The 18,629-nt window shown below is 45.9% G+C and overlaps 1 protein-coding gene across 2 annotated transcripts in view; it reads right to left on the bottom strand.

Annotated features, from left to right (window-relative positions):
* The window catches only part of LOC140454451 (synaptosomal-associated protein 25), a 220,666-nt gene that overhangs the window by 98,202 nt on the left and 103,835 nt on the right, over positions 1-18,629 (bottom strand). For both annotated transcript variants that reach the window (XM_072549202.1, XM_072549201.1), the window contains exon 3: positions 6,748-6,789. In XM_072549202.1, the coding sequence (XP_072405303.1) occupies positions 6,748-6,789 (42 nt within the window). The remainder of the gene's footprint in view (positions 1-6,747; positions 6,790-18,629) is intronic.

Raw genomic sequence — 18,629 nt, forward strand, 5'->3', positions numbered from 1 at the left:
TTTAAAAACCCAGAATTAGAAGCGAGTCCAATAAAAATGTAAACATCCTCAATAGTCATTAAAAAGATTCATCTGGTTTACTAATGTCTTTTAGAGAAGGAAATCTATAATCCTTACCCCGTCTGTGACTTCAAGTCTTAAATGCCCTCCAAAATGGCCAGGCAAGTCAGGATCGGTGCTGGGTCCATGACTTTTCGTCACTTATATAAATGATTTGGATGTGAGCATAAGAGGTATAGTTAGTAAGTTTGCAGATGACATCAAACTTGGAGGTGTAGTGGACAGCGAAGAAGGTTATCTCAGATTACAATGGGATCTCGATCAGATGGGCCAATGGGCTGAGGAGTGGCAGATAGAGTTTAATTTAGATAAATGTGAAGTACTGTATTTTGGGAAAGCAAATCTTAGCAGGACTTATACACTTAGTGGTTAGGTCCTAGGAAGTGTTGCTAACAAAGAGATCTTGGAGTGCAGGTTCATAGTTCCTTGAAAGTAGAGTTGCAGGTAGCTAGGATAGTGAAGAAGGTGTTTGATATGCTTTCGTTTATTGGTCAGAGTATTGAGTACAGGAGTTGGGAGGTCATGTTGCGGCTGTACAGGACTTTGGTTAGGCCACTTTTGAAATATTGCATGCAATTCTGGTCTCCTTCCTATCGGAAGGATGTTGTGAAACTTGAAAAGGTTCAGAAAAGATTTACAAGGACATTCCCAGGGTTGGAGGATTTGAGCTATAGGGAAATGGTTGAATACTCCAGGGCTGTTTTCCCTGGAGCGCTGGAGGCTGAGGGGAGACCTTATAGAGGTTGATAAAATCATGAGGGGCATGAATAGGCTGAATAGACAAGGTCTTTTTCCTGGCGTGAGGGAGTCCAGAACTAGAAAAGATGTAAGAGACCAAGGGGCAACTTTTTCACACAGAGGGTGGTATGTGTGTGGAATGGGCTGTCAGAGGAAGTAGAGGAGGCTGGTACAATTGCAACATTTAAAAGGCATTTGGATGGATATAGGAATAAGAAGGGTTTGGAGGGATATGGGCCAGATGCTGGCAGGTGGGACTAGAGTGGGTTGGGATATCTGGTCAGCGTGGACAGGTTAGACCGAAGGGTCTGTTTCCGTGCTGTACATCTCTATAACTCTATGTCAGTCAGTTCAAGGGCAATTAGGGATGGGTAACAGAAGCTGACCTTGATAACACTTGAAAAACATTAACAGGGTTAGACAAAGATTAATCATTTATAAATATTAACGGTATCAATGGGTATAGAGAGAAAGTAGGATGATGCCCTTGAGATGGATGATCAGCCATGATCATATTGGATGGTGCAGCAAGCCCTAAGGGGAAAATGGCTGGCTGCTGTTCCTAATGTCTATGTCTATAACTCACATCTTAGGTGAGAAAAAAAGGACATATAGCAAATGGTAGAGTGTCACACATGCTAGGTTCACTAGGGAGCAGTCTTGTCTGTGACATTGAAGGTTGTAGGTTTAAACTCTGGAAACTTAAAAATGCACTGCACTGAAACACCAGGGCAGTGCTGGGGAATACCGTAATGCCGGGTGGATCACCCAGTGCAGTGCTGGGGAATACCGTAATGCCGGGTGGATCACCCAGTGCAGTGCTGGGGAATACCGTAATGCCGGGTGGATCACCCAGTGCAGTGCTGGGGAATACCGTAATGCCGGGTGGATCACCCAGTGCAGTGCTGGGGAATACCGTAATGCCGGGTGGATCACCCAGTGCAGTGCTGGGGAATACCGTAATGCCGGGTGGATCACCCAGTGCAGTGCTGGGGAATACCGTAATACCAGTTGGATCACCCAGCGCAGTGCTGGGGAATACCGCAATGCCAGTTGGATCACCCAGTGCAGTGCTGGGGAATACCGTAATGCCGGGTGGATCACCCAGTGCAGTGCTGGGGAATACCGTAATGCCGGGTGGATCACCCAGTGCAGTGCTGGGGAATACCGTAATGCCGGGTGGCTCACCCAGCACAGTGCTGGGGAATATCAGGCTGCCAGGTGGATCACCCAGTGCAGTGCTGGGGAATATCGGGCTGCTGGGTGGATCACCCAGTGCAGTGCTGGGGAATACCGGAATACCGGGTGGATCACCCAGTGCAGTGCTGGGGAATACCGTAATACCAGTTGGATCACCCAGCACAGTGCTGGGGAATACCGCAATGCCAGTTGGATCACCCAGCACAGTGCTGGGGAATACCGTAATGCTGGGTGGATCACCTAGCACAGTGCTGGGGAATATCGGGCTGCCGGGCGGATTACCCAGCACAGAGCAGGGGAATACCGTAATGCCGGGTGGATCACCCAGTGCAGTGCTGGGAAATAACGCAATACCAGGTGGATCACCCAGCACAGAGCTGAGGAATACCGTAATGCCGGGTGGATCTCCCAGAAAAGTGCTGGGGAATACCGCAATGCCGGCCGGATCACCCAGTGCAGTGCAGGGGAATACCGTAATGCTGGCCAGGTCGACCTGCAGAGGAGTGATTACAACCAGAACTCTTCGGTTAAATGACACCAAGTCACAATTTCAAAGCTGAGCTCAGTCCTGCCCAATATCTAACCCTCAGCTAACGTGGTACACTGATCATCTGGATGCTTATTTCTTAGACAGGAAATGGAGTGGGTGAGGGACGGGTGTGAAGGTGAAGAGGGCAAGGAGGAAGAGGAGATTGTAGGGGGAGGGCAGGGGCTGTGGGGAACATTGTGGGCACAGATCATAGTGCGGTACAAGTATATGAGGGAACAGGAGGAGGAAAGCATGGGAAGAGGAGGGGGGAAGATTAGGACGGGGGATCGGGCAGGGTACTGAATTATATGGGCAGGAGGTTTGGGGTAGATGGAGATGTTTTAGTGGGAACAGTAGGTGCAGGGGTGAATGCGCCTGAGGCCTGGAACATCTAATAGTAGCAATACGATCTGGCCTTTCCAAACCAGTCTGTTTTTCCCTCCAGTCAATTGGCTTCAGACAATGGAGGACCTCCCTCAATTTGAAGACCATGTCTCGCTGCTGATGACCTTGCTCAGCTGTGTCTTCTCAAGGTCTGTAGGTTCTTGGCCCTCTGTAATGGGAGCCTCACTGATATCAAAGCTGGTAAAAATCAGCTGAGACCAGCTTGAGTCCAACTGACCTCAGGGATGTTATACAGACTTGGCTTCCTCCTTACCATTCACCTACACACAATCCTAATGGAGCATTGGTTAAGACCACAGCTTGCAAATTTGCTGAGATAGGGTAGATGGCCACAAGGACATTTGAAATGCATCACATTTCAGCTAGCTGTCACATAACACTTAAACATTTGACTCTGTCATTCAAATTCATGTTGACAATCAGTCAAAACAACCCTTTCCAACATCAATAGGATTGAGTACCATGCTGTCGGCGTCTTCAGAATGGGAAAATTTAGCAGCTCAATGACAGTCTGTGACAAGAAAACAAGGAAATCATTGCAAAGTAGCTGCTGCAGTCATGAATTGGTTCATTCAAAGCAATTTAAGCATCTAGCAGTTTTAAATTCGGTTGCTTTACATGGACATCACAAATAATGAAAAACACAATGACCATTCCTTTACCTGTGGGTGTTTAGCGATTCAGATTCAGGGATGTAATTGTCATGCTGCCACCTTTCAATTTGTATCCGGAAGCTGGCCACACCAAGCTCCACTATCGCTTGGTCTCAACACGCATGGCAATGGCTCCCCAATTTACATTATGAAAACTGACTTGTATTCCCACATTTTGTTTGGGTCTACCAGCCTGTTGGTTCCCGGGAGTTCAGCTGTTTTAGACAATGGGAATATGGTCATCTGGGAGCAGCAGGCCTGTCTGCAGTCAGCTGTATCACAGTGTGAAAGGGTCTTCGCCAAGGTAAAAACAATGCCTGCAGATGCTGGAAACCAGATTCTGGATTAGTGGTGCTGGAAAAGCACAGCAGTTCAGGCAGCATCCAAGTAGCTTCGAAATCAATGTTTCGGGCAAAAGCCCTTCATTCCTGCACCACTAACCCAGGATCTTCACCATGTCAGCCTTTGGGTTTGGCACAAGGTCACTGAATGTCTCGAGGCTGCAGCAGGAGGCCACAGAGGGTTGTATGTGGTTGTTCAAAAGAAGATGAGGACACAGGAGATTGAGTCAGGACAGAAGCTACAGATTGAATGTCAAAGCCTAGAGAGAATAGGAAAACACATGAGCTGCTCAGGTTCAGCCTCGGAAACAGGCAACTGCACAAGAAGGGGATCAAAAGAGATTTGTCATGAAGAGAGGATAATCCTTCAATTTTTTTTTATTCACTTGAGTGATGTGAGTGTCGTTAACTGGGCCAGCATTTATTGCCCATCCCTCGTGCCCCTTGAGAAGGTGATGGCGGGTTGCCTTCTTGTATCACTGCAGTCCATGCACTGTAAGCAGACCCACTTACAGAGGGAATTTCAGGATTTTGACCCAGCGATGCTGAAGGAGTAGTGATATATTTCTCGGTCAGAATGGTGAGTAGCTTGGAGGGGACCTTGCAAATGGTGGTGTTCCCAAGTATCTATTGCCCTTGTCCTTCTAGATGCAAGTGGCTGTGGGCTTGGAAGGTGCTATTGAAGGATCTGTCATGATTTTCTACTGTGCATCTTGTAGATAGTATGCACTGCTGCAAATGATTATTGGTGGTGAAAGGAATAGACGCTCGTTGATGTGGTGCCAATCAAACAGGCTGCTTTGTCCTGGAGTGGGTCAAGCTTCTTAAGTGTTGCAGGAGATGCACCCATCCAGGCAAGTGAGTTACTCACCGCAGTATTCCTAGTCTCCGATCCACTCTTGTAGCCACAGTATTTATATGGCTAGTTCAGTTCGGTTTCTCAAACCAAGGTTCATAATTTGCCAATCGGCAAAGCCCAGCAATGTCCAATGAGCATGGACCAGGAATGGCCAATGAGCAAGACCCAGGAATATCCAATGAGCTAGGCTCAGAACAACCAATGAGCCATGGTCCAGGTTTCCTGAAGAAGGGTTTTTGCTCAAAATGTCAATTTTCCCGCTCCTCGGATGCTGCCTGACCTGCTGCTTTTCCAGCACCATTCTAATCTTGATCAAAGTCCAGACGTGACCAATGAGCAAGGTCCAGGAATGGCTCATGAGCATGGCTCGGAACAGCCAATGAGCCAAGGTCCAGGACTGACCATATACAAGTTCCCAGAATGGCCAAGGTGTATGGTCTAGGAATGACAAATGCACAAGTTTCTCGATTTTGAAGTTTTGTAAGTAAGAACTGAACCAAAGAAATAACACATACAGCTATGAGACCAGAATGTGTTTGGTGGTACAAGGGCATCAAACAGCAGCAGCACTGTTGAAGAGACTGATGAAGCCAACAATGTCTTGGCAAGTGAAGTTGAGAATTACAAAGGATGCTTTAGAAGAAATTGGTGGACAGATTTGCTGGTATTCAGCTCTGCAGTTTTGACCAGTTGAGGAATAGTGGACAATGTCAATGATGAGAAAAACAAATGGGTAATCAGTGGTGGCTCAGATAGTGAACATATAAGGTGGGATGAATGGTTTGATGATCTACTTGACAAATGCTCCCTTCAAGTACAGCACTAACAGATAATCTGTTCAAATTGCAGTCCTAAAATAAACATTTACTTAAATTACATTTAGCAAACCATGTCAGATAAAACACACATAAGCTTTGTGAGACTCAGTAATTGTTCCTGAATCATTTAGCACCTTGCAACGGAGGGAGTTAATATCCCCAATCACACATTGGCATTCTAAACATGGATGAACAATCAGAGATGTCCCCATCCTATTATGGTGGGCCCTGAGTTAGAACTCTGACCCCTGCTCCTCAAATCAAATTCAGCAGACACATCTATGCTAGCTCTCCTTGATCAGCTGAAAATGGTTTGCATATTCAATCAGACATAGGGATGAATTTTCTGATTAATGGTACAACAGCATTGTAGTTAACAGCACTTAACTTGGCAGGAAGGTCTTTTGGGGTGTTAAAAGAATTGCTATTTTCTCTTTGGAAACTTTCATCGCTGGTTATAAATTATTGGCGATGAGGAAAACAGGATTATTTGAATAAGTGGAAGTGGAATATGTCAAACCAAAACTGGCAACTGCAGTCTGTGCTTGCACATGGGTGGATTCAACCAGAGGGAATATCACAGACAAAACTGCCTCATGTGCCTGAACATTTCCCAACAGGAAGAACTGACAAATCAGCAACAGGAACTTTGGTTTATTTCAACTAGCCCAGGGGAGCTGAGGTTACTTGGCTGGCATTGGCTAACACAGCAAATGGATCCATGTGGTATTGCTTATCAGAGCTGTAGGGCTCTCTCTCAGTGCAGATGTATAGCTAGTTTCATTGATTTCTGGTCAGTCTCACTGTTTCAAAGCAGAGGATTAGTGCGTCATCGGCATCCTATCCCATCGCGTAAATCTGATAGAATTGTTACTCAATCTAATCATCGTATAAATTAGTGATTGGTCACACTGTCAAATTTGATGTGTGGCTGACAGATGTTGAGTTGTACCGTCAGCAGTGTACCACACACCAACCAGTCACATAGGAGCTTCTGCTTTCTCAAATCATCTTCAACCTGATTTAAAACTCTCATTGGACTGCACAGCATGTCTTGCTGACAAAATCTCCCAGGAATGTAGCCTTGACTTGATCAGGAATTGACCAACATAGAAAACAAATGAAATTATTGCTGGCCTCATACCTCCTCCACCAGTTGCAGCATTCGACGGGTGCTTTCCAGGGACTGTGAAGAAAAAGAGAGAGAGAAACATAGTTAGACCAATGTGAACAAACACAAAGCCTTCACTTTAATAAGCGCACATCCCCAAATCAGCAATTGTTGACTCAGCAAAAATTAAGACTGCAGATGCTGGAGATTAGAGTCAAGAGTGTGGTGTGGGAAAAGCAGGGCAGGCAGCATCCGAGGAGCAGCAGAGTTAACGTTTCAGGCAAAAACGTTTCAGCCCTTCCTGATGAAGGACTTTTGCCCGAAACGTCGTTTCTCCTGCTTCTCGAATGCTGCCTGACTTGCTTTTCCAGCACCACATTCTCAACGTTGTTGACCAAGACTCGACTGTCTGACATTAATGGATATCGAGGCACCAGAGGAGGAGCAAACTTAAGCAAGAATTTTACAGGAATAGAGGCATTCAGTCCATCAGGAAACAACAGGCAGGAGAGGACACGCTTTACTGGAGCAGGGAATATTAAGGATGGTCTATAAAATTATGAAGAGCTTTGAAAGGGGGTGGTGGATGAAATTCAACATAAAGAGGTGCAAAGTGATGCATTTTGGGAGAAAGAATGAGGGGAGAGTTAAAATTTCCCATTGGTCTTGCCTTAGCTGGAGAGGTGACAGAGACAGCAGTGTTGTAGCTTCTGAGGAACAACTGCTGCAAGTTCTAAGGAGTGGCCGTGAGGAAACATTGCCAAGGACACTCAAGCTTTCCTCTGGAGTTAGTGGCAGAACAGGAAGATTGGCCATGGCATCTTCCTACCAGGATATGGAATGCACTGCCTGAGTGTGTTGTGGAGGCAGGTTCAATCAAGGCTTTCAAGAAGGGACGAGGTCATTATGTGTAAACGAAGGGCTATGGGGGAAAGGCACAGAGAGAATTTCTCATTCAGAGAGTCAGCCCAGACACAATGGGTTGAATAGACTCCTTCAATGTTGTATCCATCTTTGTGACTCTGATAATATGCTCCCACATGTGGGCAGACAAGACCTCAGGTCATAAGCAGGGCAATCATCAGTAAACCCAACAGGATTCAGGAGAAATGTCATCATGGAGAGACTGGTTAGAATACTGAATGTGCTAACATGTCATTGCTGAGATGAATAGCGTAGCTATCCAGATGGGGAAGCTAGATGAACACATGAGGCATAAATAAATAGAAATACATGTGAATTAAGTTAAATTTTTAAAAAAGTTCCGTGGAGATTTGTATCGAAGACTGACCAGTTGAATAAGGTCTTGTGCCACAGTAGTACTGTCCTTATCTCTGAGCCAGGAGACCTAGATTCCAGTCCCAGAAGAGTGTAATAACATCGCTAATCAGCTTGATTAGAAAATTTCTAATCCAGTTGGGTTCAAAGGCCAGTTTCTGTGCCACAAATCTGATTTGTTCACCAGCCCAACACTTGCAGCTACTGCCACTGGTTACAAGTTTCATTATTGTTGATATTTTCTATCAGAGATGTGAACATACATTTTTGGAGTAGGTGGGACTTGAATGCAAGCCTCCTGGCTTAGAGGTAAGGACACTACCATTGCACCACAACAGTCCCCTTGTTAATTTATTGTTTGAATGGCATTCAATCAATTTGTGGGATCAGACCATTACCAGCCCAGGTCCAGACTCTTCCAGCTCCTATTGTGCTGTAATCTGAACTGTGCTGGTAGGGGCTGGGGGGCTGGGGCTGAGTTCCTCTGCAACCAAAACCCCGAAACCCGATTCCCTACCGGTCACTGAGTAAAGAAAAGAAACGCTTGTATTTACAGATTTCTCTTCACAACCACCAGTCATCTCAAAGTACTTTATATCTCGTAAGGCTCCTTATGAATGGTAGTCACTGTTGTAAAGTAAGAAACTAGGAGAAAGTGAGGACTGCAGATGCTGGAGATCAGAGCTGAAAAATGTGTTGCTGGAAAAGTGCAGCAGGTCAGGCAGCATCCAAGGAGCAGGAGAATCAACGTTTCGGGCATAAGCCCTTCTTCAGTAACAAACAGCAGCTAATGCACACACGGCAACATCCTATTAACAGCCATGATCAGTTATCTATTTTTGTGAATTTTTTTGCTATTCATTCACATCATGGGTCACTGTCTGTGCAACATTTATTGCCCGTTCTTAATTGCCCTGTGAGCTGTCTTCTTAAACCGCTGCAGTCCACGTGGTGTAGCTGGATCCACAAGCGTCAGGGAGAGAATTTGAGGATTTTGACCTCAAAACATTGAACAATCAGTGATACAGTTCCAAGTCAGAATGGTGATTTGGAGGGAACTTGCAGGTAGCGGTGTTCCCATGTATCTGCTGCCCTTGCCCTCCTAGATAGAAATGGTCATGGGTTTGGAATTTGCTTTCGAGGGAGCACTGGTGAGTTTCTGCAGTGCATCTTGTAGATGGTATACACTGCTGCTACTGATCACCTATGGTGGAGAGAGGAAATGTTGAAGATGGTGAATGGGGAACTAATGAATGCAGGCGACTTGACTCTGATTGAACAATAAATAAATAACTGGGAGAACACCCCATCACCTCTGCGAAATAATTTCATGAGAGCTTTCCTATTCACATAAGCAAACATATTTACCTCACGTTTAATATCTCTTCCACAAACAGTATATCTAACAATGTAGCACTTCCTCAGCACTGACTCTCCAACATTAGGAAGGAATACACCGTCAGCAAAAGAAACATGGAATACAGGAGCAGGAGAAAGCCATCTCTTTTTCCTGATTTATTCATGGGATGAGGGTGTTGCTGGCTAGGCCAGCGTTTATTGCCCATCCCTAATTACCCAGAAGGTAGTTGAGAGACAGCCACATTGCTGTGGGTCAGGAGTCACATGTAGGCCAGACCAGGTAAGGGTGGCAGTTTCCTTTCCTAAAGGGCATCAGTGAACCAGGGTTCTTTTCCTGACAATCAACAATGGCTTTGTGGTCATTTATATCGAATTCAAATTCCACCATCTGTCATGGTGAGTCCCCAGAACATTACCTGGGTCGCTGGATTCACAGTCCAGTGATAAGACCACCAGGCCGTTGCCTTCCCCTATTCCTTTCAGCCCTTCAAGCCTGCTCCACATTCGATATGTTTGCAGTTGATCATCCAACACACTCCTTTACTCCTCCAACAATGACCCTTGAAAAATGCATCACACCCTCAGTACTGACCCTTCAACAATGCAGTACATTCTCGATTCTGATTCTCCAACAATGCAGTACATGCACAATACAGACTCTTCAACAATACAGCATACAACCAATGCAGCACTCCCTCACCGTCGACCCTCCACCAATGCAGGGTACATCCTCAGCACTGACATGGAACATAGGACACAGACAGTACATCACAGGAACAGGCCATTCGGCCCACCATGTTTGTGCCAACCATGATGCTATTCTAAACCAATCCCAACTGCCTGCACATGGTCCATATCTCTCCATTCTCTGCCTGTTCATTTGTCTGTCTAAATGCCTCCTAAACTTTTCTATCATATCTGCTTCCACCATCTCCTCCTTTAGCAACACATTGCAGGAACATACTACCCTCAGTATAAAAAAATCTTTCCTTGCACATCTCCTTTAAACTTTCCCCCTCTCACATGAAACCTTTGTTGCCTAGTATTTTGATATGTCCACCCTGGGAAAATGACTCCAACTGTCCACCCTATCCATGTCTTTCATAATGTTATATGCTTCTATCAGGTCGCCCCTCAGCCACTGACACTTTAGTGAAAACAATCCATGTTTGTCCAACCTCTCCTTATAGCTAAGGAACGCAAAGCCGGTCGGGAAGGTAAGTGATTGTTATATAAAGAACTTATCTCGACGCCAACGGTCTTTTCGCAGCAGAGAGCGGCGGGAGCTGGGCGGAAGTTCAGGCGGAGCGCAAAGCCGGTCGGGAAGGTAAGTGATTGCTATTAGAGTGGGGGTGTTCTAAACCCCAGGTCCTACAAAGTAGGGTCTCCCTCCCTCCCTCCTCCTCTAACCTAAATTAAGAGTCCACAGACTTGCCACAAAAAGAGGGTCTAAGGAAGTTTGGATCGAAGAGTGAGGCTTCAGCTCAGGAGTCTTTGACAAGGAGGTTGAGTGAAGTGATTACGCCACAGTTGAAGAGGGTGAAGTCATGACTGCCCAGCTGGTTCAGTGCACTACGTGCTTGATGTGGAAGGTCAATGACTCTGATGTGTCTGGCTGGTATAAGTGTGGAAAGTGTGTGCACATTCAGCTATTGACCGAGCATATTGCAGCGCTGATGAAAGAACTCAAGGACCTTAGGCTCATCCGAGAGAACGAGATCTTTCTGGACAAGACCTTCAGTGAGGTTATTACACCAATCATGCCAGAAGAGAGCAGAAGAGAGCAGATGATGAGGAAGGCAGAGAGGAGACAGGTGCAAGAGACCACGGGAGAAGTACCTGTCAGGAACAAGTTGAAGCTTTTGGAAACAGTAGAGACTGATGACACTGCCAGTTCGCAAGGTGGCCAGGTCTGTCAATCAAAAGTTGGCGCAGAGGCAGAGCGGAAGAGTCGGCCATCGCACAGAGCCGTGGTAATAGGGGACTCCATCGTGAGAGGAACTGACCGGGGTTTTTGTGGCAGCAGACGGGATTTAAGGATGGTGTGTTGCCTTCCTGTGTCAGGGTGAAAGACATCGCGGACAGAGTGCAGGAAATCCTCAAGGACGAGGGTGAGGAGCCAGAGGTGGTGGTACATGTCGGCACAAATGATGTCGGGAAGAAGAGGAGGAACATACTACAGCAGGACTTCGGAGAACTCGGAAGAAGGCTGAAAAGCAGGACGTCCAAGGTGGTTATCTCCGGTTTGCTTCCAGTTCCTCGGGCTGGTGTGGCCAGAAATAGGGAGATAATGGACTTGAACGTGTGGCTGGGGAACTGGTGCAGGAAGCAAGGATTTAAATTCTTGGATCATTGGGGTATATTTTGTGGTAAGCATAAATTCTACAAGAGAGACGGTTTGCACCTTAATAGGTTAGGGACCAGCATTCTGGCAGGCAGGTTTTCTGCTGCAACACAGCTACGTTTAAACTAAGTAGCGGGGGGGGGAGGGGACAAACTGGATGTTTAAAAAGGAAATTGAAGGGAAAGTTAGAACAAGAGAAGTCAAGAAAGACAACTGTATCAATGAGGCAGAAAACTCAGAAAGGGATCATGCTGTAAGGTTGAGTGAAATAGGAGTTGATGGGAAGGGTGAGAACAGTAACAAATTAAAAATACTATACATGAATGCACGAAGCATTAGACATAAGATGGATGAGCTTGAGGCTCTTTTGGAAATTGGCAGATACGATATTGTGGGGATAACTGAGACGTGGCTTCATGGGGACAGGGCCTGGGAAATGGATATTCAAGGCTACACGTGCTATTGTAAGGACAGACTGACGGACAGAGGGGGTGGGGTGGCCTTGTTGGTAAGGGAGGATATTCAGTCCCTTGCACGGGGGCACCTAAAGTCAGGGGATGTAGAGTCAGTGTGGATAGAGCTGCGAAATACTAAGGGTAAAAAGACCCTCTTGGGAGTCATCTACAGGCCCCCAAAACAGTAGTCTGGATGTCGGATGAAAGTTGAATCAGGAGCTGAAATTGGCCTGTCGCAAACATAACAGTTGTTATGGGGGATTTTAACATGCAGGTAGACTGGGAGAATCAGGATGGTATTGTACCTCAAGAAAGAGACTTTGTGGAGTGCCTCAGAGATGGATTCTTAGAGCAGCTGGTGCTGGAGCCAACCAGGGAGAAGGCAATTCTGGATCTGGTGTTGTGTAATGAACCAGAATTGATCAGGGACCTCGAAGTGAAGGAGCCATTGGGAAGTAGTGACCATAATACATTAAGCTTCAATCTGCAATTTGAGAGGGAGAGGGCACAGTCGGAAGTGACAGTACTTCTGTTGAATAAAGGGAACTATGGAGCTATGAGGGAGGAGCTGGCCAAAGTTCAATGGTGCAATACCTTAGCAGGGATGACCATGGAGGAACAATGGCGGATATTTCTGAGTATAATGCAGAAATTGCAGGATCAGTTCATTCCTAAAAGGAAGAAAGATCCCACGGATGAGGGAGATCCAGTAGATGTAGTGTACCTGGACTTTCGGAAAGCTTTTGATAAAGTCCCAAACAGGAGGTTAGTAAGTAAAATTAGAGCACATGGTATTGGGAGCAAAGTACTAGATTGGATTGAAAATTGGTTGGCTGATAGGAAACAAAGGGTAGTGATAAACGGCTCTATTTCGGAATGGCAGGCAGTGACCAGTGGGGTACCGCAGGGATCTGTGCTGGGACCGCAGCTTTTTACAATATATGTTAATGATATAGAAGATGGTATGAGCAATAACATTAGCAAATTTGCTGATGATACAAAGCTGGGTAGCAGGGTGAAATGTGATGAGGATGTTAGGAGACTACAGGGTGACCTGGACAAGTTGGGTGAATGGGCAGATGCATGGCAGATGCAGTTTAACGTGGATAAATGTATGGTTATCCACTTTGGTGGCAAGAACAGGAAGGCAGATTACTACCTCAATGGAATCAATTTAGGTAAAGGGGCAGTACAAAGAGATCTGGTTGTTCTTGTACACCAGTCAATGAAGGTAAGCATGCAGGTACAGCAGGTAGTGAAGAAGGCTAATAGCATGCTGATCTTCATAACAAGAGGAATTGAGTATAGAAGCAAAGAGGTGCTTCTGCAGCTGTACAGGGCCCTGGTGAGACCACACCTGGAGTACTGTGTGCAGTTCTGGTCTCCAAATTTGAGGAAAGACATTCTGGCTATTGAGGGAGTGCAGCGTAGGTTCATGAGGTCAATTCCTGGAATGGCGGGATTACCTTACACTGAAAGACTGAAGCGACTGTCCTTGTATACCCTTGAGTTTAGAATACTGAGAGGGGATCTGATTGAGGCATATAAGATTATTAAAGGATTGGACACTCTGGCAGCAGGAAACATGTTTCCGCTGATGGGTGAGTGCCGGACCAGAGGACACAGCTTAAAAATACGGGGTAGACCATTTAGGACAGAGATGAGGAGAAACTTCTTCACCCAGAGAGTGGTGGCTGTGTGGAATGCTCTGCCCCAGAGGGCAGTGGAGGCCCAGTCTCTGGATTCATTTAAGAAAGAGTTGGATAGAGCTCTCAAAGATAGTGGAATCAAGGGTTATGGAGATAAGGCAGGAAAAGGATACTGATTAGGAATGATCAGCCATGATCATATTGAATGGCGGTGCAGGCTCGAAGGGCTGAATGGCCTACTCCTGCACCTATTGTCTATTGGCTATATTCCAATCCAGGTAGCACCTCAGTAAACAGCTTCTGCACTCTCTCCAGAGCTTCTATATTCTTCCTAAAGTGCAGCACCCAGAACTGCACACAGCACTCCAAATGTGGCCTAACCAAAGGCTTATGTAGTTGCAGCATAACTTGCCAACTTTTATAGTCCATGCCTCGAACATTGGTTGTAGACATGCCATATGCCTTCTTTACCACCTTATCCACTTGTGTTACCCTCCAATAATGCAGCACACCCTCAACAATGACCTTACACCAATGTAGCACATCATCACATCTTACCCTCCAACAATGCAGCATACTCTCAGCACTGACCCTCTAATAATGCAGCACAACGTCAGCATTGACCTTCCAACAATGCAGCACTCTCTCAGCACTGACCCTCCAACAGTGCAGTACTCCCTCTGCACTGTCCAACAGTACCTCTTCAATACCAGTAGTCCAACAATACAATTGCTGACTGGGGTGTAATGATCGTACCATTTTGAAGAGTCTTTCTGGCCATCAGAGCTATAAATGATACACATGCCTGTCATTGAGCATCAATTCCCCTCCCCATACCACCCCCACAACCCCTACTCCTCTCTCACAACCTCCTACTCCTTTCCCGTAGTGCCCTATGCCATTCCCAAAGCCTCCTACCCAAGACCCACAGCCCATTACTGCACTATTATGGTTTTCACCAAGAGAGTGTAACAACTTTCAAGTCTTGATATGGGCCCCAGTGTCATAGAGTCGTAGAGTCCTACAGCACAGTGACAGACCCTTTGGCCCAAACTGACCAACATGTCCACCTATGCTATCACCATTTCCCTTATCCTTCTAAAACTTTCCTATCTATCTATTTGTCCAAATGCCTTTTAAAAGATGTTAATTTCCCCACCTCACCAACTTCTGCTGGCAGCTCATTCCGTATGCGTACCACCCCTCTGTGTAAAAAAAGTTGCCCCTCAGGCTTCCTCTTATTCTCTCCCCAACCTTAAACTGATGTCCTCTAGTCCACGATTCCTCAACCCTGGGTAAAGGACCGAGTGCATACACCCTATCCGTGCCTCTCATGATCTTATACACTTCTATAAGATCCCCCCCCTCAGTCTCCTACACTGAAAGAAAAAACTCCTAGCTTGTTCAACCTCTTCCTATAACTCAGAACGTTGACTCCAGGCAACAACCCTGTAAATTTGTCTCCACTCTTTCCAGTTTTATAACATCCTTCCTACAGCAAGGTGACCAACATTGGATATAATATTCCAAGTGCGGCCTCACCAACATTCTGTACAACTGCAACATAACTCCCCAATTTCAATACTCAATGCCCTGACTGATGAAGGTCAGTATGCCAAACGCCTTCTTCACTGCCATCAAGCCAATTGTATATCCAATTTGCTGGTGGGAAAAGATTTGGGAACTGCTGGAATAGTGAGGGAGGTCCAGAGCTTAGGCCTCAGTGGCTGGTGCTCCAGCCCCCAGTGGTGGAGCATTTTTAATCTGGAATGCAGAACAGGCCAGCACTGGAGGGTTGCAAAGATATTGCAAGGTTGTAAGGCTGGGGAGATTACAGGCAACGCAAGGAAAATGGAAATGGAGGGAGTTCAAAATAAAGAAAGGAATCTTATAATAGAGATGTTGCCAAATTCAAAGTTATTCTCTTGTTTAATTTATTTGATGCAAATCACAGGCACGGTGGCACAGTGGTTAGTTTCCAACCTCGGCTGACTGTGTGGAGTTTGCACGTTCTCCCCATGACTGCATGGGTTTTCTCCAGGTGCTCTGGTTTCCTCCCACAGTCCCAACGATGTTCAGGTTAGGTGGACTGGCCGTGCTGAATTGCCCATCGTGCTCAGGGATGTGCAGATTATGTGGATTAGTCATGGGAAATGCAGGGTTATGGGGGAAAGAGTCTGGGTGGGATGCTTTTTATAGAGCTGGTGCAGACTCAATGGGCCTCTACCTGAACTGTCAGGACAGATCATGTCATACATTTGCTGCAAAGAAACCAACTCTGAATTAAAGCAAAAATCATGAGTTCTTTACATGATTTCAGTTAGAGGTCAAATAGAAGTCACAGACACCAAATCTGGTAAAGATAACTGTCTTTATACATAAATTGAGAAGACAATCAATATATGTAATGTAGAGGTCACCGCACACGGGCGAGATTATATTAGAGTGCTTTATATAGATAGAAATTCAGCATCTTCATATGAGCATGCTGCATCATGTGTCGAAGTCAGTCACCGTGTTTTTATCGGAATCACAGCCATTGTGCAGGTTGAGCTGAATGCAATTCTTTTTCTCTGAGCTAACGTAACTATAATATTGACCCTTGTTTCTGTTGTTCGGTTTAATCCTCCTTCTTCCCCTCGGGGATCTTATTTTTAAAAAACCCCACTCGTTCAAACCAAACGGTGGGTGTTTTATTTTTGCTTTTATCAACTCTAACAACCACACAGCCACAGCCAAGAGCTGTCAGCATTAATTATCCGCCTCCCTGTCACACACTGCAGGCTCCCATCTTGAAACCCTCCTCCATCCTCAAGGTCAAACCTCACCCAATCTTGCCTGCATCCCTTTTCACGCTCCCATTACACGCAGCCCCATGACCCTCCTGTGACTGTGGAAGACATTGCCAATCTGCCCCTTTAATAACTTTAAAGGCAGCGAAAGGATATTACGTGTTCAAGAGAAATTACACAGCAATCACAAGAGGCAAATCAGAGTCAGCACATCCCACTCACTCCCCATTTATTCTTTCCTTTTGGCCCTGTCCCTGCCACGATACTATCCCTTTTTCCCCTTTGTCTCCACCTTCCCCCAGCATTTAGTTTTTAACTGCACAACCAATAACAAGGAAGAATTGTCATTTCATGCAGGCGACATGCTGCAGCATAAGAATCTGCATTGCCACCGACGTAACTTCACCAAGCTCTGATGAATCCTTCCCTGCTGCCACGGGGAGCAGCAGAATCACTGGTCTCTGATCTAATTCTCTGATCCAATCCTCCCAATGTAGGAGGTTGGAATGTGGGTCCGAGAATCCGATCCACACTGTTCCGGCCCTAGCTCAGAGAACTGGCCGCACTTTAGAACAGCCCATCTCACAGAATCCCTGGCCCATATCTGCTTCAAAATGGCTGTCTGCTGTGAGCAAAAAAAACCCCACTTATTTGGTCAATTCAACCTGTTATTTTACAAAAAGCCTTTTAAATCTAAGCTCCAAACTCAGAATCGCATCCATTGCTCCAAGGTGCTGTTTTGACACATTCCTTCACAAGTGGACTATACACCATGTTGTAGAGATCTGCTGGTGATGTCCCATCAGATCTTGGGGCAGAAACATTCCTTCAAGGATGTGCAACTACAAGTAATGGGAAAAGCCGTGCCTGGATAAGCTGATTAAAAATATTTGAACCTGTAACACTAGGGGGTGGAAAGAGCTGTAAGGCTGAGTAGTTAATAAACTCTATCCACAAAGGAAGGTGTCTTGGTTTTCCTGTCTCATTGACTAGCTTGGATCCAGATTGAAATGCAGAACCAGGAACCGATGTAAGTAGTCTGGTGAATGAGAGAGTAATGAGGAGAAAGAATAACGGTTGAATTATTTTGAAGGGAGATGAAGTTAAGTACAGTTCTCTGACCATTACTGTGGCTGAGAGTAGTAAAGACCAGGATCAAACCCAGTATATTCCTGGAATATTTGACACTGCTACCAGAGATCACTGGGAGCTGAGCTCAGGGAACCCAATTAAATGTATGAATGAAGAGAGCTTCACAGAGGACATTCAGAGATCAAAGCCCACATTGCTGTAAAAATGGAAGCCACCACATACATGACAAATTAGGGTCTTCTTTTTTCTTCTGTTTAGGACAGTAGATTAGATTAGATTCCCTACAGTGAGGAAACAGGCCCTTTGGCCCAACAAGTCCACAGTGACCCTCCGAAGAGTACCCCACCCAGTCCCATTTCCCTCTGACTATTGCACCTAACACAACGGGCAATTTAGTATGGCCAATTCACCTGACCTGCACATCTTTGGACTGTGGGAGGAAACCAGAGCACCCGGGGGAAACCCACACAGACACGGGGGGGAATGTGCAAACTCCACACTGACAGTCGCCCGAGGCTAGAATTGAACCTGGGACCCTGGTGCTGTGAGGCAGCAGTGCTGACCACTGAGCCACCGTGCCGCCCACGTAGGTTGATAATATTGAGATCAATGTATTCACAAAGTAGGTTTAGGGAAATACCATTGGATTTAGTTAAACAGGAGGCGTCTTGTCGATTCTCTAAACTGAATCCTTGTCTCACACCCAACACAGATTACATATCAGCCTCAACTAACCCATGTCCGTTTCCCAGCTTCCTGCAGTTCTGAAGAAGAGTCATATTGGAGTCAAGATGTTAACTCTACTTCTCTACACACAGATGCTGCCAGACCTGCCTAGATTTTCCAGCATTGGGCGGCACGGTGGCACAGTGGTTAGCACTGCTGCCTCACAGCGCCTGAGACCTGGGTTCAATTCCCGCCTCAGGAGACTGACTGTGTGGAGTTT

Source organism: Chiloscyllium punctatum, chromosome 29, assembly GCF_047496795.1.
Source record: "Chiloscyllium punctatum isolate Juve2018m chromosome 29, sChiPun1.3, whole genome shotgun sequence".
Lineage (NCBI taxonomy): Eukaryota > Metazoa > Chordata > Chondrichthyes > Orectolobiformes > Hemiscylliidae > Chiloscyllium > Chiloscyllium punctatum.